The 23,848-nt window shown below is 40.9% G+C and overlaps 1 protein-coding gene across 1 annotated transcript in view; it reads left to right on the top strand.

Annotated features, from left to right (window-relative positions):
- The window catches only part of TMEM245 (transmembrane protein 245), a 99,144-nt gene that overhangs the window by 69,061 nt on the left and 6,235 nt on the right, over nt 1–23,848 (top strand). Inside the window, exons 14-16 of the mRNA XM_040631686.1 lie at nt 9,295–9,395; nt 10,754–10,928; nt 13,412–13,606. Coding sequence (XP_040487620.1) covers nt 9,295–9,395; nt 10,754–10,928; nt 13,412–13,606 — 471 coding nt within the window. The remainder of the gene's footprint in view (nt 1–9,294; nt 9,396–10,753; nt 10,929–13,411; nt 13,607–23,848) is intronic.

Genomic DNA, 23,848 nt, shown 5'->3' with positions numbered 1-23,848 from the left:
TTTCTTTTCTTTTTTTTTTTTTTTTTGAAAGTGAATGTGCTTCTCACCTCTACCCCCCCAACTCTGGAGAATTAGAAGTATTTGGGTTAAAAAAAATCAGTGTCCATCATTCCGTAAATCAGTATTTCCATTTTTGACTTTGAGTAAATTAAATATTCATTGGAAAGAAATTCTCACGAGTTTAAGGTTATAAGCATTTGTTTAAATTAAAATATATAAGGAAGATTTAAAGCTGTAAGAAAATATATTTTCATTTATTTGAAGAGGTAGCTCTCCTAACACTGGGATAGAGAAACAGAATCTCCTATGCATGTTTGGGAAAATCAAATGAACTGAAGTTCTTAAATAATAACCAACTCAGTAAAAATAATGCCCTTTTAAACTACTTGATTATAGATCGGTCTAATAATCTTAAACCTTTATGTCAAGTTTCCAAGGAAATGACCTTAGGAAATTTTGTCTTATATTTAGTTTCCCATTGTTTAAAAATTGTTAAATTAATTTTAATAGCCTTATAATTGAATTAGTGTTGAGATACAAATGTTTGCTGTTTGTCTATATGATTGAAACAGCCCCTTGTTAATTTTTTAGTTAGCATTGGAGTAAGCATCCATAATCAGTGGGCACTGTCAAAGATACAAAACCATGTATTAATGTATAAAAATATTGAATTAATATTTCTACTGCCAAGGACTCCAGTTGATTAAATGTGATGTCACCGTTGGATGCTTCTGTGTGTGACAATGACTCACTGTTTTTTTCAGTGGGGATGGAAGTGGCCTCTCCCTGTGCTCCTCAGCAGCACACTCGGTCTGCTCATGCGGCATGACCGTTCCCCTCTGCAATGGGGAAATCAGTGTCAACCAGGTTTCTGTACACTTCACGGTGGAGCTGGGTCTCTGGGGCAGATGAACCAGGAAACGGAAGGAGATGTAACTTTTCAAGAGAGGTTAGGTAGTAATGAAGAGAGCTGGGGGATACTTCTCTCCGATGGGTAATTTTATCTGCTGTGTTTCTGGAAGCCAGCCTGCCCTGTCTACTACCTGGCCTTCCCTGGAGGGGTAGTATATCACAGTGAAGGTAGAACCCTGGTAAGGTCATGCTCCTGGCTGTTTCCTGAGGGAACAATAATCTGATAGTCTTCTGTTTGACCTTTAGAAAGAAAAGAGGGCAGAACCAGTGTAAGGAAGTGTTGGAAGTAGGCAGAATTTGATTTTGGACTCTTTTCTTTCTTCTTCCTTAGACACGTGCTCTCTACTTGTCTATGGTATAGAGCCTGGTGTCCTCTGAGGGCATGGAGCTGCTCGACTGTGGCTTATCATTCTCCTGAAACCCCTCCTTGCTTCAGTCTCATTCCATTAATCCAGGTCATCTGATCAAATCCTGGGTTGTCTGGCCAGTTTTCTCTCACTTATTTAGAAAAGTAACAACAACGCCCTTCTTTTTTTCTTTTTTTAAGCTTCCTCGCCATCTCTCCCTACAAGAACACCCTTTTGGTCAGAAGTGAGAGAGGGCTGAGAGCTGAAGGAAAATATTAATTACCTTGTGAAAGAATTAAATTTCATCTTTGAGTTTGTAAAGGGTAAGGAGAGACCTGGTTAAGAATTATATCCTAACCTAACCAGGCATTTTTTTAAAGATTTAAAAAAATATATATATTTATTTGAGAGAGAGAGAGCGCTCATGCATGCGTGCATGTGTGCATGAGCAGGGGGGGAGCAGAGGGAGAAGCAGACTCCCTGCTGAGTAGGGAGCCCGATGTGGGGCTCGATCCCAGCACCCTGGGATCATGACCTGAGCTGAAGGTGGACACTTAACCGACTGAGCCACCCAGGTGCCCCCAGGCTCTTTTTTTTTTTTTTTTTTAAGATTTATTTAATTGAGAGAGAGAGAAAGCGTGAGCGGAAGGGGAGCAGAGGGAAAAGGACAAGCAGACTCTACTGAGTGGGGAGCTGACGCAGGGCTCAAGCCCATGACTCCAAGATCATGACCTGAGCCAAAATTAAAAGTTGGGCACTCAGCCGACTGAGCCACCCAGGTGCCCCTAACCAGGCATCTAAAACTGTTCAAGCCCCTGGTGCAGAAGAATTAGATACATAGTTGATCCCTGAACAATGTGGGGGTTAGGGGACACTGACCCCCTTCATTGCCGAAAATTCGTGTGTGACTTTTGACTCCCCAGAAACTTAACTGCTAATAGCTTACTGTTGACCAGAAGCCTTACTGATAACATAAACAGTCAGTTAACACATATTTTGTATGTTATTCTTGTTATATACTGTATTCTTACAGTATAATAACCCAGAGAAAGGAAAATGTTATTAAATCATAAGGAAGAGAAGATATATTCCATATTGTAAAATATCCCCACATAAGTGGACCTGCATAGTTCAAACCCATGTTGTTTAAGGATCAACCATGCAGTTGTGTAAACGAGGCATGGACACACACCTTTAGTGCCGCACAGTATAAATCCACAATAGTGTTTATTAGGGGAAAATGTAGACAACAACTGATTGTGAATGTACTTGGAATTTTTATCACAGAGAGGTATGCTTAGGTGGGACCTGACTGCACTGGGTGCCCTGGAGCCTGCCCTCCAGTAGAGGGGAGTCCTGCCCTTTTTGGGTGTGCATACGGCACGGGGCAAGGGAACGTCTATAAGACTAACAGGGGAAGGTTTCTGAATGAGGATGTGGCCTTGTTAGAAAGGGGGAGCTTCCAGCTCTGTGGCTGGTATCAGCCTCATCCCTTGAGCTAAATCAGACGTGTTGCACCAGCTTGACTGAGGAAAAGAACAGGGTCTTCTGAATTTGATTTTCTTAAATTGCTGAGTGTTAGGAAAGCCTGGAGATGTAGTTGAACAATGTCAATGGTCTTTGAAGAATCTCTGAAAAGAGAGGTCCCAGAAGACTGGGCACAGGCAAATACCCTATTCAGGAGAGAGAATTGAAATAGACAGTAGAGGAAAAACTAAGTGTTACATGCATATTAGCCTGATGAGCTTGATGTGGGTTTTCCGTGAATTTCTGTAGTAGGTGCTTGATCATATGGTTGTGAACAGTTATGAAGAGAGGGTGACTTCCACTGGCACCGTGCGTTCACGCAGCGCAAGTCATATGTAACCACCCTTAGAAAATGCCGCAAGTCAGAACTTTTGTGATTTTTTGCAAGAGATTTGATGAAGTATGTCATACTGTCTTTCTTTGATGGCAAGATAGGAAAATGCTCACTGAATTTGAGTATCCAAAGAGGGTTGATTAATGGGTTGATATCAGTGAGTGAATGAAATGAGCAAGTGATCTTTCATTGGTATGATTATAAGGAATAAATACTCTTTGCATTGATTAAACTTGTGATTTCTGGTAACCTATTCAACTGTATTGTGCGTGTCATTAATTATGTGTCAGATAAAGTTGTATTTGGTTATGAGAATGAACAATTCCTAGCAGTCTCTGAATTTTAGGTTCCAAAGAACCTGAGAGATGAGTGATTGTATACACAGTATTTTGGGTGTTTGCTCATGTAGCTTCCTCAGTACCTTACAATTTAAAATGCTTAATCTAAGACTTTGTGGTATGCTGCTGCTTCTCCCAGCTTTGCCATACCCTGTATCTCTTTAGCACACAGCAAAAATTGGTATACTTCCAAAAACTGCAAGGAGTAAAAAGAAAGTTACTATGTGCATTATTTTTAGCCTTACTGAATTAATGCTAATTGGTAATAATGACGCAACTCTCTAATAGCACCAACTTAATTGCGTGCTTACTGTGCACCAGTCACTAAGCTTATCACTTTAGTTGCATTATTAATCTTCATAATAACATTAGGAAGTGAATGCTTGTGTCTGTTATCTCTTTTACAACGAAGGAAAGTGAAGCTCAGAGAAGTTTTACAGTTTTGAAGATCATGCCACTAACCCATGACAGAACTGGGATTCCAGAGCATTTGGTGACAGAGCCAGAGCTCTCGCAGGTCTCGTGACCCCCGTTTCTGTATTCTTGCTGCCGAATCCACATCTTGTTTGCCTTCATTAACATTTCTCACGTATTACTGCATTTTTGACTGCTGCCTTCCTCACCACCACTCTTTTCGTTTCATTTATTACCTCTTGGAGTCTCCTAACTTCTGGGCCCATGGCCTCCAGTTCTGTCTCTTCTTTCATCCATCCTCTACCTGACATTTGCTGAGCACCTGCTGTGCGCCAAGCGTGCTCTGCATATATTATTTCATTGATTTCCTCTTGGGTCCCCTCATTCATCCAGAAAAGAGACCTCTGGTCAGATATCAGGAGAATTTTTCAAACTGGCAGTATAGTTTGGTTTTTTAAAAACTGAGGACAAAAAAAGGCTCAAGATGAGGGCCCGAGTTCTTCCAAGTAAAAAGGCAATAACAACCCTCTTGAAATTGTTGGATCTGTACTAGATCAGTGTGGTGTACTAACTCCCAGTCTAGACACCCAGCTCACTAAAAGCCCAGACATCTGGTGGCGCAGTGGGTCATGGAGTTGTGCCAGCAAGGCATGGGTGCACACACTGTGGGCACTGTATGTGCCTTGTGGCATCTCTCATTGCTCCTCTTCCTCAGCCCCATGTTCTCTTTTCCACAACATTTCACTCTAATAGGGTGAATAGGATCCCAGTTTGTCTCAGGATGGCTATACTGAGCCCCAGTCCCCTTTGGAAGTGGGCAGCTAGAAGGGCCACTATCGAACAATCGCCCTGGCCAGAACCAGACGCAGGTGTCATGCAGCTGCCCGGGCTTCTGTTGGTGGTGTCTTGGCTTTGAGGACCATTAAGTATGTGTTTGGCCTGCAGGTGAATATCTTAGTAATATATGATAGGAATCTGGATACCAAAAATACATCTTTATCCAACATCTTGACCTTTAGTGAGTTGGGTGCCTTGATTGGGAGTTAATATACCAGAGCAACGTAGTACCCAGATCTAACAACGTCCAGAAGAGTTTTCTCGCCTTTGACCTGTAAATAGCTTAGCACCACCCCCCAGGCCCCCACCCTCATTTTGAGCTTTCTGCTGCTTCTTTTTTTTTTTTTCTTTTTTAAAGAAAAATGCATATGCACTTTCAGCTTAACAGATTTATTTGATTTTTGACCAGGAGTCTCTTTTCTGGATGAATGAGGGGACCCAACAAGGAGTCAGTGGAACCACATAGGCAAAGCGTGTAACTCAGTGCTTGGCACGTGGTGGGTTGTATTAGTTTCTGATTGCAGCTGTAACATGACCATCACCTTAGTGGTTTAAACCACGTAGATTTTTTTTTTTTTTTTTAATCTGGCATTTCTGGAGGTCAGTCCTAAGAATAAGGTGTCAGCAGGGCTGTGTTCTTTCTGGAAGCTTTAGAGGAGAATCTGTTTCCTTGCCCTTTCCAGCCTCTGGAGGCTGCCTGCATTCCTTGGCTCATGACCCTCTCTCCACGTTCAAAGCCAGCAGTGTAGCATTTTCAAATGTCTCTCTCTCTGACCTTTGCTTTTATCCTCATGTCTCCTCTAACTCTGACTCTCCTGCTTCCCTCTTTTTATAAATTGTTTTTATTGAGATAAAATTCATATACATGAAATTCACCATTTTAACCATTTTTAAAGTATACAGTTCAGTGGTTTTAGTATATTCACAATTTGTGCATCCATCACCACTGTCTTCTATCAGAGCCACCTTCTTATAAGGACTTCTGTGATTACATTGGGCCGACCCCGTCATCCAGGATAATCTCCCTAATCTCAGAATGCTTAGCTTAACCCGATCTGCAAAGTCCCATTTGCCATGCAAGGTAACATATTCACAGGGACTGGGCATTAGGATGTAGATATTTTTGTGGGGCTGTTATTCAGTCTTCCCCACGGGTGCTTAACAAATGTTAGTGTCTCTTGAACTTAACCTTCTCAATTCAGATACACTAAGCTCTTGTACTACAACTTTCTAGAGTCTTCATCATCAGATTCCTCTGAGCATCAATGAAGTGTACTGTCTCGAGAAGTAGGACTACGATAGCTCTGGTAACAGCTCCTATTTATTGGGTACGCAGCGTGCACTGGGTCAGTTAGGAGAAGATTTGGATGCATGGGCATTTAGCTTTTCATGAGGTTGAATTGCTCTTTCTGCCAATATTCACCCTCCTAATACCGTAAGTATGAAATTGAGCCTCACACCTCGAAGGGGTGTGGTGTAATATAGCAGGCAGTGACTGCTGGGTGATCGTCCATGGACTCTATGTTTTCTTTGAATTGAGAGATCAGAGGAATTGCTAGTGGTGTTTACAGAATTAAAACATACCAGATGAGCCAGCATCTGCATTTCTAGGCACATACTGAAAAGCAGTGAAAGCATATGTCCGTGCCAAGACTTGTATTTGAATGTCAGAGCAACATTATTCACTATAGCCCCAAACCGGAAATAGCCCAAATGGCCATCAGCTGGTGATTGGATAAACAAATTGTAACGTATCCAAATAATGGAATAATACTCAGCAATTAAAGAGGATCTCAGAAGGCTGATGATAATGTGGGTGAATCTCAAAAGACTGTAGTACGTTGGAGAAACCAAACACAAAGGCTATATAATGAAAGTGTGAATGTCCTTGATGCTACTGAACTGTACAGTTAAAAATGGTTAAATGGCAAATTTCTTGGTATGTATGTTTTACCACAGTTTTTTAAAAAGCTACATAATGTATGATTCTGTTCATATGAAATTCTGAAAAAGGCAAAACCATAGTGACAGAGAGCATACCTAGTTGGTGTCAGAGATCAGGGTTCAGGGAGGGACAGACTATCCCAGGGCATGAGGGAACATTTTAGGGTGACAGCAATGTTCTGCATCTTGACTGTAATGGTGGTTCTGCAGCTGTATACATTTGCCAAAACTTATGAATTAATACACTTAAAGATGAATTTTATTGTTTATAAATTATAGTTCAGTAAAGCTGATAGAAAGGAGGAAAAAATGGCTGGGAAGTTGATGGAGTTAAAAATAGTCTGTCTCCTAGTAAATCGTTAGGGGATTTGTCTTTCTGTTTTATAAAGCTTGTGTACCAGATCATAAATAATGAGATAGAGGGAATGCATTGCCTTTTCATCCCTCAGTGGGTTACATGAACATGTTTAGTAACTGTAAACAGTGTCTATACATTTAGGGTCCACAGAGTTACTTGAAAGTTGCCTTAATGAGAACGTTATCAACAGTCAGTATTCCCAGAGGTAGAGGAAGGAAGATGGTGTGCTGCTGCGTACAAGTGGTCCTTTTCGGATTGATTTTGCCTTCTTGCCAGCCAGAGGGGTGATTCAGTTGAGATATTTCGTTGTACCTTTGATATCAACTTCATTTTGGTGTAAGAATTTTTGAATTACAGGTTGGTAAAACATTTTGAATAACATAAGTTTGGTGAAAACATCTGTATTTTTTCTCATTGATCTCCCTAGTTCTGGTCAAACTCTGTGCCTTTTAAAATTTTTTTTATTTGTTTAAAGATTTTATTTATTTATTTGAGAGCGAAAGAGAGATAGCAAGAGAGAGCATGAGCGGAGAGGAGAGGGAGAAGCAGGATCCCTGCGAGCAGGAAGCCCAATGCGGGACTCGATCCCAGGACCCTGGGATCATGACCTGAGCTGAAGGTAGATGCTTAACTGACTGAGCCACCCAGGTACCCCTGTACTTTTTTTTTTTTTTTAAGACCTTATTCTTATTAATCTCCTTGGGGTATTTGACCTTAATATCATCCCCTCTTTCTCAAAAGCTTCTTTCTCCTTTGGTCTCTGGAAATACTACACTCTAGTGATTGTCTCCCAACTGCAGGTGTGATTTCATTATCTCTTTGGCTGGTGTATCTCTGTCCTTAGGTCCCCTATGGGAACACAGTCCATTGCCCCATTTTCTCTGGGCTTGTCCCTGGGGGTATCTTATCCTTTCCTGTGATTAAGTCTTTTGGCACATCTCAAAGCTCTTGTCCCAAGTTCTCCATCAACTTCTGTCTTTTACTTCCAGCTACCTCCTGGGAATTTTCACCATCCTTATTTCTTACCATTGCCCAAACTAAACATATTCCCCTTTCTTCCATGTCCTCTCTCATTCGGGGCTTTTCCATGCCCTTGAGACACTTCTGTCCCCCTCAGGTTGAAATCCTGAAGCTCTGCTACTTTCTCTTTTCCCCTAGGTCCTCTCTTCATTTACTGTTTGGATATTTTCTGTTTCCTCTGGGCTCTCCCCCTTCCTTTGAGCCTTTTTGATAACCACTTTAATCTGCATCTTTATTGTCAGAGGTCACATGGCAGCTCCACATTTTTCAGTGAAAGCTGCTGGTCAGGATGACAAAGGAGGTTTGACAATTTGGGAAGCCCTGTGTCACCAAGTTCATGTGTCAGAACCCCAGTAAATGACCAAATCCCTAGGTTCTGGAGCTTGTCTTAGCTCCTGCAGTCTATCTCTTGGGATGCTTTGGAAAAGCTCAGTGTTTCCTTTTGTGTGTCCAGTGTCCCCTTTGCTGCCACGGCCTCTGATTTTTTAATGACAGCTTTTCCTTCTCTCGTGAGTATATGCCCTTGCTTCCCCTGTGCCCCTCAGAATCCTGGGTTTTGTAATTTTATGATACCTTTGGGAAACTTAAGGTTTGCTGCCTTTGTGCTCTCTCTGAGCAGTTCCTAATTTCTCCTCCTTAACACAATAGTGCCTTAATCTTCCAACTGAAAACCAAAGCTGAAGCACCTGACATTGCAGATTTTCATGTACTTCATTCCTATTAGTCACCAGCTATGTGGGTCTGTTTTTATCCTTTTTTATTTTCCTCTCTGATTTTACTTGGGAGGTACTAAGAGTTTTTTTTTTTTTTTTTTCATAAATTCTCTCCCAATGACCTGCATTTTTAAACAGTATTTGTAGCAGTTTCTTTGTAGGCTTGGTTGCAGAGTTGAAGGAAAGCGGGAGAATTTTGTTAATAAGAGAAGACCCACGAAGTGCAAGTTATATTATCCTGTGCGTGTTCTTTCCGAAGGGGAGGACTGGCCATAGCCTGTAGCTCTTAAAATTTAACTGTGTCCTCAGAAATAAGGTAGTCATGCTTAATTTTTTTTCCATTTATTTTGGCGGTGAAAGATGGCTTTAGAAGTGAAAAGTGGATGAATTATTTCAGCAAATAGGCTATTTTAAGGTGTTATATTTCAGTTGTTTTTTCATTAGAGAAATTTAGTAAGCTTGAAGCCAGAGGCCTGGAAATACTGATTTTTCTGAATCACAATGTGATGCTGTGTTTATTTACTTTCCCTTTTATCTTTGGGCATTCTAGAGGGGTGTTTGATGCTTCCCTCAAAATGGCTGGCTTCTACGGATTGTACACGTGGCTGACTCATACCATATTTGGCATCAATATTGTCTTCATACCATCAGGTAACAATAGTATCATTACTTCCACTGTCCTCTGTTTAAGGAAAATTAAGCCGTTTTCCATACATTGGGAAATGTCATCTTCTTCGAGCTTAAAATACTAGATTTTGAGATCTAATTTAGTTCAGAATAGGAGAAGTATGATTTGTAATGTGTATTTATGCTGTATTCCCAGTAGCTCAAACGATACCCAGCACTTAGAAAACAGTGTGCATAAGTATTTGTTAAACGAGTGAATGTCCTAGCACTTAGCACAACACCTAGTACGTACTTGGCTCTCAGTAAATGTTTGTATTGAACCTATTGACAGGGAGCAATGAGTTGGTCAAATAGCTTTGTCCCTTGAAGGATACTGTCACAGGGGCAAGACAAATGTCTTTGAGGGCACATAAGCTGTGTCCATACCCCTTAGGATCTATTCTGATAATACACTCATTCTGTAAGCACCAGGATGGTTCAAAACCACCCTTTACTTTTTCCTTTACATTATCTCTGCTCCTCTCCTTCCACTTTTCCTTCCTTTATTTCTGTGGCTGCTTGTCTTCCCAAATATATCTGCCTTCCACATTGACCCTCTACCACCACTGTTTCCCCTTTTGTCCACACTCCCTTTCTTCTTTACATTCGCAAGTTCATTGATGTTCCTCCCTACTTCACTGTCCTCTAAGCTACCCTCTGACTGCAAGCAGCCTGACAGCACAGGGCGGTGGTGGTTTCTTAACAACCTTGTGAGGCAGGCAGGGTGGGTGGTATTCCTGTTGGAGAGATGAGAAACCAGGCATTTTCCAAGGTCACGTAGCTGGTAGGACCAGAATGAGAATCCACGTATGAGAGAGAGTGAACACACTGCTCTGGAAGGGGATGAGCTTGAAGTCAGGTCCTTCAACAGGCAGGGTTTCGGTTTTTTTTTTCTTAAATTACATTTCCTTTTTATTAGAAAGATACAAGTGAAGAGTATACATTCATCTCTGAGGTTTAGAAACTGATTTCTAATTCAGCTTTGGACTCCGTACAGATTTGACCAATGCTTTACTGTTGCATCATAGGACTGTGTGTTAACTAACCATTGATTCAAAATAACAGCTGCGGGACACTAGAATTTTGTGGCTTAAGAAGAGATTCATGGGGAAAAAAAGGAAGTACACACATACTTTAGAGAGATTTTGAGCATTGCTTTTGAGATATATCAGACCTTCATTTAGCAAATTCAGTTCAACGGGGCATTATCATGCACCTGAAATTTGAATTTGTATTTAACTTGTGTTGATGTAATTGTTTAAGGAGGAGGAGCTAGTGCTTAGGTTCTGCTCTTTTGTTATTGTTTTATTGGTGATGTAAAGTTGCTTTTCTTTTAATCTTAGCGTTAGCAGCAATCCTAGGAGCGGTGCCATTTCTGGGGACATACTGGGCAGCAGTCCCTGCAGTTCTAGACCTGTGGCTTACTCAAGGCTTAGGGTGCAGAGCCATCTTGCTGTTGGTTTTTCATCTCTTGCCAACATACTTCGTAGACACTGCCATCTATTCGGATATATCAGGGTAAGTATCCGCACAACTTCTCAGGTTTCTGGTGAATCATATCCAGGGATTCATGTGGCCTTGTTAGAGGAAGGTTGTTTTATTTTGTTTGTTTTCCCTTTTGAGGATGGGAAAAGGGACAGATGGTAGGGTAGGATTTTTCAGGGAAGTAGTCTTTTGTGATCCCACTGATACAATCAGATTTTAATGTAATATAATTAATACTGATTGCATGGCATGCTATTCTGTTGTCTCAGTATTTATAATATATGAGACATTGTGTTAACACAAAAGTGTGAATGATCTTCTGTTTTAGTGATATTTAAGCTAGGAAAGAAATCTTACTAGATGTACATAAAACATTTAAAGTACAGTAATGAGATAGTGGTTATTTTTAGAACTTCTTTGCTTTTGGAGAAAAACATGAAGTTGTAGGTCTGAGATTTTCCGTGTGAAACCAAATCTCATCAAGTTAATGTCTGATAAGCAGAGCTCTCTTTACTTAAGATATTATAGGTGTGGTTCTACATTGAGTACAGGTTAAATTTAAGGCAGAATCCAAGCTTTGGCCATGTAATAAAATAAATAAATACCTCTTTTTATAGATTTTGGTATCTCTTTTAGAAATTGCATTAAGTAAATCAAGCCAGTTCTTATTTAGTCAAGTATACAGATTCACATTGCTTATTAGAATCTAGGATGTAGGCAAATGCTGAATTTTCACCAGTTACTCAAATTCAGAATATGCCTACTGAAACTATCATAATAGTAAATATATTAAAATTTTTTAAGTAAAGCTCATCACAGTAAGTGTAGACAAGGGCTAAGTTCATAGGAAGAATGCCCTTAAGTTAATTTGAAAACATAAAGGGACAAATTATATTCCACCTTGTTTTCGCTCCAGTTAGTTGAAGTAGAAAACAAATGATGTATAACTACTCTGAAGCCCCAAAGTTCCAGAGCAGAAAGAAACAAGCAAATCCATACACAGGCCGTAGGGAACCTTTTATGTCTAAAACTTGAGAGAGAAAATTAAAGACAAAAGGAGAACATGAGAATGTGGTTAACTAGTGCTGAAATTTAAATAGAGTAGTTGAAATTTAAATAGAGTAGTTATATGACTTATCATTAAATGTTCTCATTTTTCTAAACTTTAAATTTTTTATTGACGTTTTTAGCTAGAATTTAAGATTTATATTTGATTTTATCTTAATAATAAAATACTACCTTATTAAGCCAGCATTAGGAAATGATTTTGTGTAAATTGTTTGATTTTTTAATAAATGAAGCATTTATTTAAAAGCTTCCACTCTTTTTTTTAAAGCTTTAAGCATTTTTGATAGAAATTTTTTAAAAGTGTATTATTTAGGGAAAAAGCTTACTTACATAGCATAGACATGTGGAATACTGCCCTAAATTGTTTTTTTTTTTTTTTGAATGAGGAAGATAGATTATGAATATAATATATTGGTTTCCTAAAGACTAGGTCACCTTAAATATTACTTTTCTTTTTTCTAAAGAGTTTATTTTACAGAGGGAGAGAGAGCACATAAGCAGGGAGAGCACATAAGCAGGGAGAGCAGCAGAGGGGAGGGAGAAGCAGATTGCCTGCTGAGCAGGGAGCCTGATCTCCATCCCAGGACCCTGGGATCATGACCTGGGCCAAAGGCAGCCGATTAACTGACTGAGCCATCCAGGCACCCCTTAAATATTACTTATTGAACTGTAACATAGTACAGAACATTATTCCAGAGTTACTTGTCCCTCAGTAAATTGTTCCAGTCACCTGTGTTTGAAACCTAGAAATAGAACATACCTTCTCTCCCCATCGCTCTTACGTTAGTGGTCATTTGTTATTGTTATCACTGTGCCGTGCTGCTGTAACCTCTTACCATATTCGGGTTATGTAAGTGATTCTGTGATAAGCTGGAGGGCAATTATGACTCTCCTGTGAGATAGAAATCTCGGGCTTTGTGACGGATAGTTTCCCCATGAGGCCTTTTATCATTACCTGTGTTTAAAAACTACTTTAGGAGGTTGCCACAAATCTAACCTATGAATAACATGGATGCTAGTGTATTGCCTTATAAAAAGCGTAATTATTTGAGTTACATGCTAAATTGTGCCTGCTTAACTATCCTTGATGGAAGTAAACTTAACATGTGACTTGTGTAACCAGTCCTCAGCCAACACTAACCTAGGTCAGGCAGCCATGTAATGGATGTAGGATATCTGTTAACAGTATGACTTCACTCCCTCCATTGCCAGACCTTATAAAAAGGCAGATGTTGTATGTGTTACATAGGTAAGAAAATGTTTGCATCTCAGTATTTTTATAACCGACGTTCAGTTATCTGCACTGAGGTACTCTAAAGAAAGCTGGTCATGCAATCAAAGGCCTGGTGTGTTAGGAATGAACATTATGTTAGAGATGTGTTTCAGATTTACTTTAAGGTTTGTGTTTGTTAAAAGCCAGGAGCTAATCTGTATGCTCTTTCTTCCAGAGGTGGGCATCCTTACTTGACAGGCTTGGCAGTGGCTGGCGGGGCGTACTACTTAGGCCTGGAAGGAGCAATCATTGGGCCCATACTTCTCTGCATACTCGTGGTCGCTTCCAATATCTATAGTGCCATGCTAGTGAGTCCCACGAATTCAGTGCCCACGCCAAACCAGACCCCGTGGCCTGCTCAGACTCAGCGGTGAGTTAAAGCAGAATGATCATGAACTGTGTGTGAAACTGAACTATCCCGTGCCTTTATTTTTTTACGTGAATAGTCTGTCAGGATACAGGTATTTCGGTGTGCACGCTCTGCGAAAGATTGTAGAAGACTCTAAGTAAACAAACCATTTGTTTGTAGATGTTTGGGTTTCAGATACCAGGAAAATTTAAAAATTAAATTTAGACAGGATTGTTCATATCATGAAAGACCAAAAATAAATAAAACATTTAAAGAACCACTTGGGGACATGGTGTACCAGATTAAAGGGGAGTCAAGAAATAGGTCAATCAAATGCAGTGCAGGAATCAATGGGAGGTCCTGGATTAGGAGTGGGGAGAATCGATAAAGAACATTTATGGAATAGTCGGAGAAATCTGAATGTGGGCTATTTATTAAATAATATTTTTATATCAGTGTTAAATTTCCTAGGCATGATAATAATACTGTGGTTGTATAGCACAATATGCTTTAGGGGTAAGATGTCAAGATATCTGCAACTTGCTTTCCAAAATAGTTCAGCCAAAACTAATAGAGGGGGAAAGTGACTATAGCAACATACTAACAATTGGTGAGTCTAGGTGAATGACATCGTTGTTAATTGCACTAGTCTTTCAGTTTTTTCTATAGTTTTATACTTTTTCAAAATAAAAAGTTGGGGGAAAAAATTTTGAGTGCACCAGTATGGAGTTATGACTTATTTTGCAAGGACAGACAGTTCAATATTGCTGTCATCTGCTGTCACAAACAGTTCATAAAATAAGTTATAATGTAATATGAATTACAATTAAAAATTTTTCTGTGATAGTGTCAAAATTTTACAAAGCTTTTTTTTTTTTTTTTTAAAGATTTTATTTATTTATTCGACAGAGATAGAGACAGCCAGCGAGAGAGGGAACACAAGCAGGGGGAGTGGAAGAGGAAGAAGCAGGCTCATAGCAGAGGAGCCTGATGTGGGGCTCGATCCCATAACGCCGGGATCACGCCCTGAGCTGAAGGCAGACGCTTAACTGCTGTGCCACCCAGGCGCCCCTACAAAGCTTTTTATTGAGATTTATCTTCTATGGGCTGAGATGCACATCTTAAATATACAACTAGATGGATTTTTTAATATAAATATGCCCATGGAGGCATCACCTATATTAAGGTAGAGAGTATTTCCATTACTCTAGAAGCCTTCCCCATACACCTTCTCTGTCAGACCCCTTCTCTACTAATAATCTGACCACTGTCACCTTAGATTGGCTTTGCCTAATTCTGAACTTCACTTAATAGGAATCCTACAGTAAGTACTCCTGAGTCAGGCTCTTCTGCTCAACATTGTCTGTGACCTCCAGCCACATTGTTGCATGGACCAGTCATCCTTTTCTCATGCTGCCTAGTATTCCAGTGCATGAGGATACCACAGTTTATTCATTGCAGTGTTGATGATGCAGTTTGTATACTTGCCAGTTTATTTTTTTTTAAGATTTTATTTATTTGTGAGAGGGGGTGAGAGAGAGGGAGAGCACGCACAAGCAGGGGGAGGGGCAGAAGGAGAAGCGGGCTCCCCACTGAGCAGGGAGCCTGATGTGGGACTCAGTCCCAGGAGCCTGGGATCATGACCTGAGCCGAAAGCAGACACTTAACTGACTGAGCCACCCAGGCGCTTCCTACTTGCCAATTTCTTGTATACATGCCTTCTGGTGGACAGGAGTACTTAGAGTATATACCAAGAGGTGGAATGGCTGGGTATACATCGGGTTTAACTTGAGTGGATACCACTGGTTAAACAGTTTTCCTTTGTGATTGTACCAGAAATACAGCAGAAAGGTAAGACAGACTTTTAACAATGGAATAGTAAGAAGTCTCAGAATAAAGAATTGTAACTTTCCAGAGACTATACTACGTTGTCCTTACTATTCTCCACTGGAAAATAATTTTTCCTGCATTGGGTCTTCTAGTATAATCGAGGAGTCATTAATGAGTTGATTCTGAAAATGTATTTACTGAAACTATTTTATGTTTTCCTTTAAAATTCTTTAGAAACATGGTTCTGCTTATTTTGTGTAAATGTTGTACTTTCTGAAGAAGGCATGGTCCTTTAACTCAGAGCAGATCGAATACAGTTTCTGAGTTAGACCCAGTTGGTTAGAGGGCCGTTGTAGCTAATGCAAGGCACTTAACTTGATGGCAGGGACAAATCTGTTTCCTTAAAAAGAATAAAAGGAGAGGCACTTAGGTAGTTTTAACAAAAGCTTCACCATTTTGAAGGAGGTGACCCTGTGATTTCTGCCTTTGCCTCTTAAAGGCAAGTATGTGGGTACCTCAGAAACCAGTGAACAGTTACTTGAAAGCAGTAAAGAGCACTTGATAACTGGATACCCTACTCCTTGGGGATCTGTACAAGGAACCAAAAGGAAATTGGTTGATCGATATTTTGCTCTTATTTTAGAAAAAGACTTCTAATGCTTCCAAGTTAGTAAAGCAGGAATTGGTTTTTAACTAATATGAATTCTTCCAGGCAGATGACCCCTTTCCCCTTTCTCTGAAGGTAGAATATTATTAATTAGGTGGCATGGGGGTTAAAAATACAGTGTGAGGGGGCACCTGGGTGGCTCAGTCGTTAAGCGTCTGCCTTCGGCTCAGGGTGTGATCCCAGCATTCTGGGATCGAGCCCCACATCAGGCTCCTCCGCTGGGAGCCTGCTTCTTCCTCTCCCACTCCCCCTGCTTGTGTTCCCTCTCTCGCTGGCTGTCTCTCTGTCAAATAAATAAATAAAATCTTAAAAAAAAAATACAGTGTGAGGGCTTTGATAGTATTCATCTTTTTTTTTTTTCCTTAAAAGTTATGTATGCATGTAGTTGAAAGGGTCAAAAATTTCTACAAAGCTTGTTGTGAAAACTATCCTTTGCCTTCCCCCATTTCTCCTTTTCCGCTCTGCGGGAACCACTTTTTTTTTTTTTTTTTTTGAGTTATTTATTTATTTTTGAGAGAGCATGAGCAGGAGAGGGGCAGAGGGAGAAGCTGCACTGAGGCTTGATCCCAGGACGCTGGGATCATAACCTGAGCCAAAGGCATACGTTTAACCGACTGAGCCACCCAGGTGCCCCTGAGAGAAACCACTTTTTGACTCTAATTTAATTTTTACCTCCATTTCTTGAAATAGCATGTTTATTTCTTGATTTTTTTTCCCATGAATAAGCATTATCTATTTACTTCCCAGTTGGAAGGTGAGAAATTAGCTCTTTACTACCCACCTCCCACTATTAAGCTGTGATATTGGTTAGATCAGTATTTGGCACTTAGGACTCTGTAACTTATATTTCTGTTTGAGCCTTCTTGTATATTCTGTATTTCCTTACTTTATACAACTTTTTGCTTTCCTTTGAGTTCTAAAGATACTGCGTTTTGTTGGCTTTGTTTTCTGAGTACTTATGATTAGCCTCAAGCTATGCACCGGGTGTTCACATCTCGTCTTGCTCAGTACGCTCAGTTCTGTCAGGGTTTATCTTGCTGATGAAGGCTCTCCTAGAGTCTTCTGATCTGCTGCACTGGATGCTGGTTGCCCTTTTGCCTGCTGTTAGCGATCATTCCTTCAGCTCTACTCTGTGTTGGAATTCTCTCTTCCTATATCATTCCCCATATCATTTTCTTTCTTGATTTATTCCCTTTTTGTGGTGCACAGCCTCCTATAGATTTTTGGGAAAGATTGCAGAAGGGGAGTGAATTTTGGCAGGATGATGCATGTCTAAAGAGGTTTTTTCTGAAGTCATACTTAATCAATAGCTTGCCTAGGTAGAGCATTTTTTTTTTTAAGATTTTATTAATTTATTTGAGAGAGAGAGAGAGCATGAGTCCATGAACAGGAGAAGGGGTAGAGGGAGAGGGAGAAGCTGACTCCCCGCTAAGGAAGGAGCCCAACAAGGGGCTCCATCCCAGGACCCCAGGATCATAACCTGAGCCAAAGGCAGGCGCTTAACCAACTGAGCCACCCAGGTGCCCCTGGGTAGAGAATTTTACATTTGAAAATTTTTACCTTCAGACTTTAGTTCTTCATTGTCTTCTGGCTTCCATGCTTGTTAAAAGTCTGAAGCTGTTCTGATTCCTGAGTCTTCATATTTTAACTGTTTGAAAACCTATAGGATCTTCTTTGTTTTACTTTTTTTGTTGTTGTTCTGATTGATACTTGATAAGACCTTTAAAACTGGAAACTTAACATTCTACAGTTCTAAAATTTTTCTGGAATTATTTCGTTTATGATTTCCTTCTCGTCCTTTTAGAAACTTATTTTGATGTTGAGTGTCATTTACTGGTCACTCATTTTCTTTTCTCTGCTCTTTTTCCATTTTTGATTTTTTGCTCTGATTTTCTGGGTGCTTTCTTCACCTTTATTTTCCAACCCCTCCGCAGAAATTTCCATTTTTATCCCATTTTTTTTTTCAGTCTGGTTTATCTACCTTTTTAGCATTCAGGTAGTTACTAGTTTTCTGTGATGCGTAACAGATTACCACTGACTTAGTGGCTTTAAAACAGCATGCATTTATTCCATCCAGGTTTCCACGGGCTGGGAGTCCAGGCACAGTTTAGCTGGATCTTCTGCTTAGGGTCTGACAAGGCTGCAGTCAAGATGTCAGCTGGAGCTGGGGTTTCCTCTGCAGGTTGGGTTCTAAGCTTGCCTTTTGTTGTTGTTCTAAGCTTTCCTACACTTGGGGAACCGAGGCTGGCAGCTCCTGGAGGTGGCCCTTCTCCAGAGGCAGTTTCGTAACATGGCTGTTTGCTTCTTCAAGGCCAATAGGAGAGCAGTTTTCTAACTTCGGTTTCTGACCATTCAGACCCCTTTTTAAAGGGCTTGCCTGACTAGGCTTGGTCCACCCAGTATGCTCTCCTTTTGATTAATTTAAAGTCACCTGATTAGGGGCCTTAATTACATCTGTGAAATCCCTTCACCTTTGCCATATTAACACAACATAATCACAATATCACTTATCCTATATTTTTGGGTATTGGTTCCTATTAAGAGTGGGACATTCACTCAGGAGCTGTGGGTGGGTTATTGTGTGTGTTACCATGATAGAATCTGGCAGAGCCATTGTCTTGTGCAATCCTTGATGTCAACATTTTTTGGTTCCCCTTTTCGGCTGGTAAACTCCTCCGAGAAACATCTTAATAATCTCCTGCCTAGAAGTTGGTGGCGCAGGGACTGGCATTTTGGGAGCCAAGGGAAGGAAAGGGACAGACGGCGTTCAATATGTAAGCATTCATGCAACCCCCGGTGTCAGTGTGTACCCCCACCCTCATCTCTGCCTCTTGTCCCCTACTCCAGAGACTTTTTGTTTTACCTTCTTTCATGGGGGAAAAAACTCTTAATTTTCTGCTGATGACAGGGCAGTTGCTTGGCCAGGTGGAGGTGGGTGACAATTGAGCAGCGGAGCCCTACTGCTTTTTAAGTAGACATTAAAGTAATCCTTCTGCATGTAGCCCCACCTTCACCCCACTCCAGAGTTTCCTTGCTATCACCAGTTCCTGAGCCTCGTGGGGATTTTGCTGAAGAAATCAAATTGTTCCTGGCTTTTTCCACTACCGGCCTAGCATCAGCTTTTTAGGGTATGCTGGGTCAGAGCAGTTGTCCCATCTGCCTTCCACCTTCTAGAAGTTTATGGCTCTTAACCTTGTAGGTTCTCTCTCCCCGCTCTCCTTTTCAAGTAAGTTTATGCCTTTAAAAAAACACTTTCACTGGCATTTTTAATGGGGTTTTGAGAGTGCCTGAAGGAAGCGTGTGTTCAGTACCTCCCCCTTCAGTGGGAAGTCTAAGCAAACACAACCTCTGGTGACGTTTATTGGGATGAAGTTCTGTGATAAAACGTCACGTGTGTTATTTTATTTGATCTGTCCAGTGTTTGCGTATGGGTTAGGAACTGTAGGTTTCCATGTTTTGTGGATGAGGGAATCAAGGCTTAGAGAGGTTCCCTTGCCCATAGCCACACAGCTAAAAGGCAGGAGAGCTGGTGCATTTCAATTAATGATCTTTCTTTTTCTTCTTGAGCCATTCTGTTCCCTTCCACAAGAGCAGACGTTCTCCTGTTGCCTCAGGGGATGTTACGCTCCACTTCCAGGGGCCAGTTTGTAGTCATTCTTACTACCTCCCACCTCCTTGTTCACCGTCCTCACCACGTGCTGCCCGTTTGGCCTCAGCTCTCTTCCTCCGAATCTCCAGTGCCACGGCCCTGGTCTGAGCTGGGCCCAGCTGGCGCATTTCTCACCGGGACTGCCGTGGTCGTCTTAGTCTTCTAACTAGTCTCCTGCCCTCCACTTGTACAGTTCTCTCGTCCCTTCTCTGCACTGCAGCTAACATGTTCTCTTCAAAATGCAGGCATATCTGATCATGATACCGGCTTATCAAAAATGGCCTCCCGTTGGTTTTAGGAGGAAGATCAAAATCCTTGACATGGCTTGTAAGACCCTGCATGATTTCTTCCTGAAACATTTCCTCTTGCTGTCTGAGCTGCTCCCATATGGGCTTTTTCTCAGGGCCTCAGATGCACCAGGCTTGCTGCAGTGTGATAGTAGAGGGTGGATGGTTGCATTTCATTAGGCAGACGTACCTTCTGTTTGCAGGTGCAGGCGCTGGTAGCTACAAGTACACATTTGCAAGACTGTTGCTGTGAACTACCGTCTGTCTTCAGAGGGATGAGCAACTATCCACCTAAGGAAAACCGAAGGAGGGAGCACCTCCTTCTCTGATTATCACTGTTGATAGTGCTGTTTGCAGTATTTGATGGGAGGGAATGTTGTGGACACAGCACAGCTTAAGGCTCCCAACTATTTTGGCCTCGATTCAGTAACCCGAGTGTATCACTTCCTCTGTTCTCTTTCAACACTGGGGATGTCTGGGGGATGTGGGGAAGGGCAGAGACTCTCCTGCAGTCATGTATCTTAGAGTACTTTCTTGACTTTCGGACAGGATATTCAGACTTGATTTGATGTACTTATTTCACTCCTACCAAAAATTGAGCAGCAATCTCTGAATATTAAAGGTCAGCAAAACCTGCAAGGAGCAAGTAGCAACATATCCCAGGGACTCCTCTAGGAATGTTGTTCTCTGTATTAAGGTTTTCCTCTGCCCTCTGTCACATCTTGCCCGTACCGAGAACGACAACTGTAGTCCTTTAGGAACTCAGCTTGATCTTTCACTAGGAGGAGTTATCAGGAGCTCGCTTCTGTTTTTGAGAAGCATCCTTTTAACCAGACTTGGAATATCTTTTATAATTTAATACCCAAAGTTAAATCAAAAGTGAGTGCTTTGTTACAAAAGAAATTGTTTAGTAATTAACCTAAGGTTTCATGCTCCAACTTTATAGAGCACGAAGTTCTTTTTTGTTTTTTGTTTTTGTCTTTGCAAAATGAGATAGGAGGTGTTCTCCCAAAAAACCTCACCACTGCTGCAGACCTTTACATTAACCTTCAGAATTTCAGCTGGAGTGCACTCCCTGTCATGCCTGTTTGGACTAAGGGAGAAGAGAGAGAGCTGGAGGTGGGAAGTTTAAGCTGACCCCTCAGACTTCACGCCTGCTTTCTGTCTATATCTGCAGACTCTTATCTCTCTCTTTTTCTCTCTTTTTGCTGCCTGCCTATGTTTAATTTTCTAGCCATATTGTAGTTCCCTGAAGTCATTGTCATTTTTGCACATGTTTTCCCTCTTTATAAAGAATACCGCACCCTTTCCAGGCAAGGCTGGTGCTGTGGCCTGTCCTCAAAGTACTCTTCTTCTGAGAAGCATTGCCAGAACTCTCTGGGCTAGGTGAGATGTGCCTGCCATGTGGTCCCCCGAACCACAGCATCTTCCACTTATCCTATTGGAACTTAATACACATTATAACTGTGTAGTTTTAATTAATTGTCTTTCCCAGTAGTTGGTGAGCTTTGTGAAAGTAGGAACTAGGTCTCATCTGTTTACTACTCTTTTACCATTTCTAGTATGGTGTCCAGCACATAGAAAATGTTCAGTAAACATTTGATGAACTAATAGATTAGTGAAACCAAGAACAGTTCAGACAAAAAGATTTTTGCAATATCACCTTGAGGCTGATAAAAGAAGATGGGACATAGTAAGCCCCAGCCTTCGAGCTGTATTCCAGAGTTGTCGGGAAGGAGGGAATGTGCCTCATAGTGATGACATGGGCTCTGTCACAAGGTTGTGCATCTGTGTGCGAGGTGAGGGTTCGGAAATACACACTCAGCTGTGCCAAGCCAACTACATTAAATTAATCAGGGAAAGGTTTTTATTTTTAAATGTCCAGAGCTTATTCTGTATCTCTAGGAGGCAAGGAGTCAACAGCTCTTGAGCTGTTAAATCAGAAAATGTTTAAACATTTACATAAATGAATTTTTAAAAATCTTACTGAAAATTTATGGGGAGAAAGATTCAGAATTCAGAGCGGGGATTGTAAATGAGAAATCACACTGCACATTCCCCGTTGCCATTAAAGGAACTGTAAAATGTTAATAGCAGCCTCTGTCCCTCCAACCACATGTGGTCCTGTTCTGCTTTTCTTGCTCTTAGTGAGAGATTCTACCACTGTAGTTCTTAGCATATATTAATCCTTACGGTTTGGAAAAAGAATACTGTTTTATTTATTTATTCATTCATTCATTCATTCATTCATACATACATACATATACACATACATACATACATACATACATAATTTAGATGACTGAGGTAGGACGTTTACCATTTCTAGAAATATTGTCAATGCAGTATTATCCCTTTGTTTCTTCCTATTCGAGAGAGGCCAGGACTTATGAGCCCTGCTGATCAGTGAGCTCAGTGCTTCTCCGTGAGGACAGATATAAATTATTTCTGTATCACTAGGTTAGGGGTTTGTTTTCCAGGAGATAGACATTTGTTGCAGATCAGTGTTGAAGATCTGGGGTGCCAAGGTAGCTCAGTTGGTTGAGCAGCTGACTCTTGATCTCGACTCAGCTCGGGTCATGATCTCAGGGTCCTGTGATTGAGCCCCGTGTGGGGCTCCGCAATCGGGGGAGTCAGCTTCAGCATTCTCTCCCTCTCCCTCGCACCACCCCCTGTGAACACAGTCACTCTCTCTAAAATAAATAAGTGAAAATCTTAAAAAAAAAAAAAAAGATCAGTGTTACTTCTGTAGGCTTACACACACACACACACACACACACACACACACTCTCACATACACCCTGCCATCGCTGCTCTAAACATCTAGAGAAGGTAAAATGTTGAGTTGGAAAATTGTTAGTAACTGTTTTCTCAGCTTGCTTCACTTTGTTTTCCTTTTTTTCTGGGTCCTTTTGGAGGCTTTCTTGGCCTGGGGGCAGAATTGAATAGTAGGTATGAATTTCAAGGTGACAGCTAAGCTTACTTGTCAACAGAAAGCAGTCACCAGGCCAACCACAGTCTTAATCTCATTTCATGCATGTTTGCCCTGAGGCAGAAATTTTCATTCATAGTTTAGAGGAACTGATTAGAGATTCAAACTTGCAGGTATCTTAGAAATGTGAAAAGATGTCAAAGGATGAATTTAGAAACCTGTTGTGTATTGGGAAATACTTTTTAATATTGGCCAGTTTTTGGTTATTGGTTTTAAATATTTTCCAGGGCATCCCACAGCTTGTAGCCAACTTTGCCTGTACACAAATCTAAGAAGACAAATTTAGGTGAGACTGAAAAATAGATACATAAATAAATAGACAGACAGCTAGGGTAATGGTTCTGGGTGGGGGTGAGTTTTGCTCCCCTCAGTAGATACTTGGTAGTGTGGAGACATTCTCATTGTCACAACTCCAGCAGATAGAGGCAGGGATACTGCTAAATTTCTTATCATGAACAAAAATGTCAATGGTGCTGCCAATTAGAAACCCTGATTTGATATATAGATAGTAGCACGCATAAAACCTGGGAGTATGTAAATCTTCGTTTTGGGGGATTTCTTTCAGAATTTAAAAATATTAAAGGAAACAAAATTCATTCCAATTCTTTCTCCTATCAGCATATATTCCGCATGGTGGGTTTGGCCATGTCACATGTACACCTTTTCAAAGCCATAGCCAGGAAGCTTATCCATTCTTCAGAGCTATTCCTTTGGAGGTAGAGCTGTGCTGGTTAGAGGCGTGCGTCAGAGGTCCAGAGGCTAGGGCCCCCTGCCAGGGAGGCAGCCTTGAAATAAGGCAGTGTTCTTGAGTGTAATCTCTTTTCTGTAACTTTCTACC

This window comes from Ursus maritimus, unplaced genomic scaffold (genome assembly GCF_017311325.1).
Source record: "Ursus maritimus isolate PB19 unplaced genomic scaffold, ASM1731132v1 scaffold_17, whole genome shotgun sequence".
Taxonomy (NCBI): Eukaryota; Metazoa; Chordata; class Mammalia; order Carnivora; family Ursidae; genus Ursus; species Ursus maritimus.
This window is presented reverse-complemented; position numbering and strand designations above follow the sequence as displayed.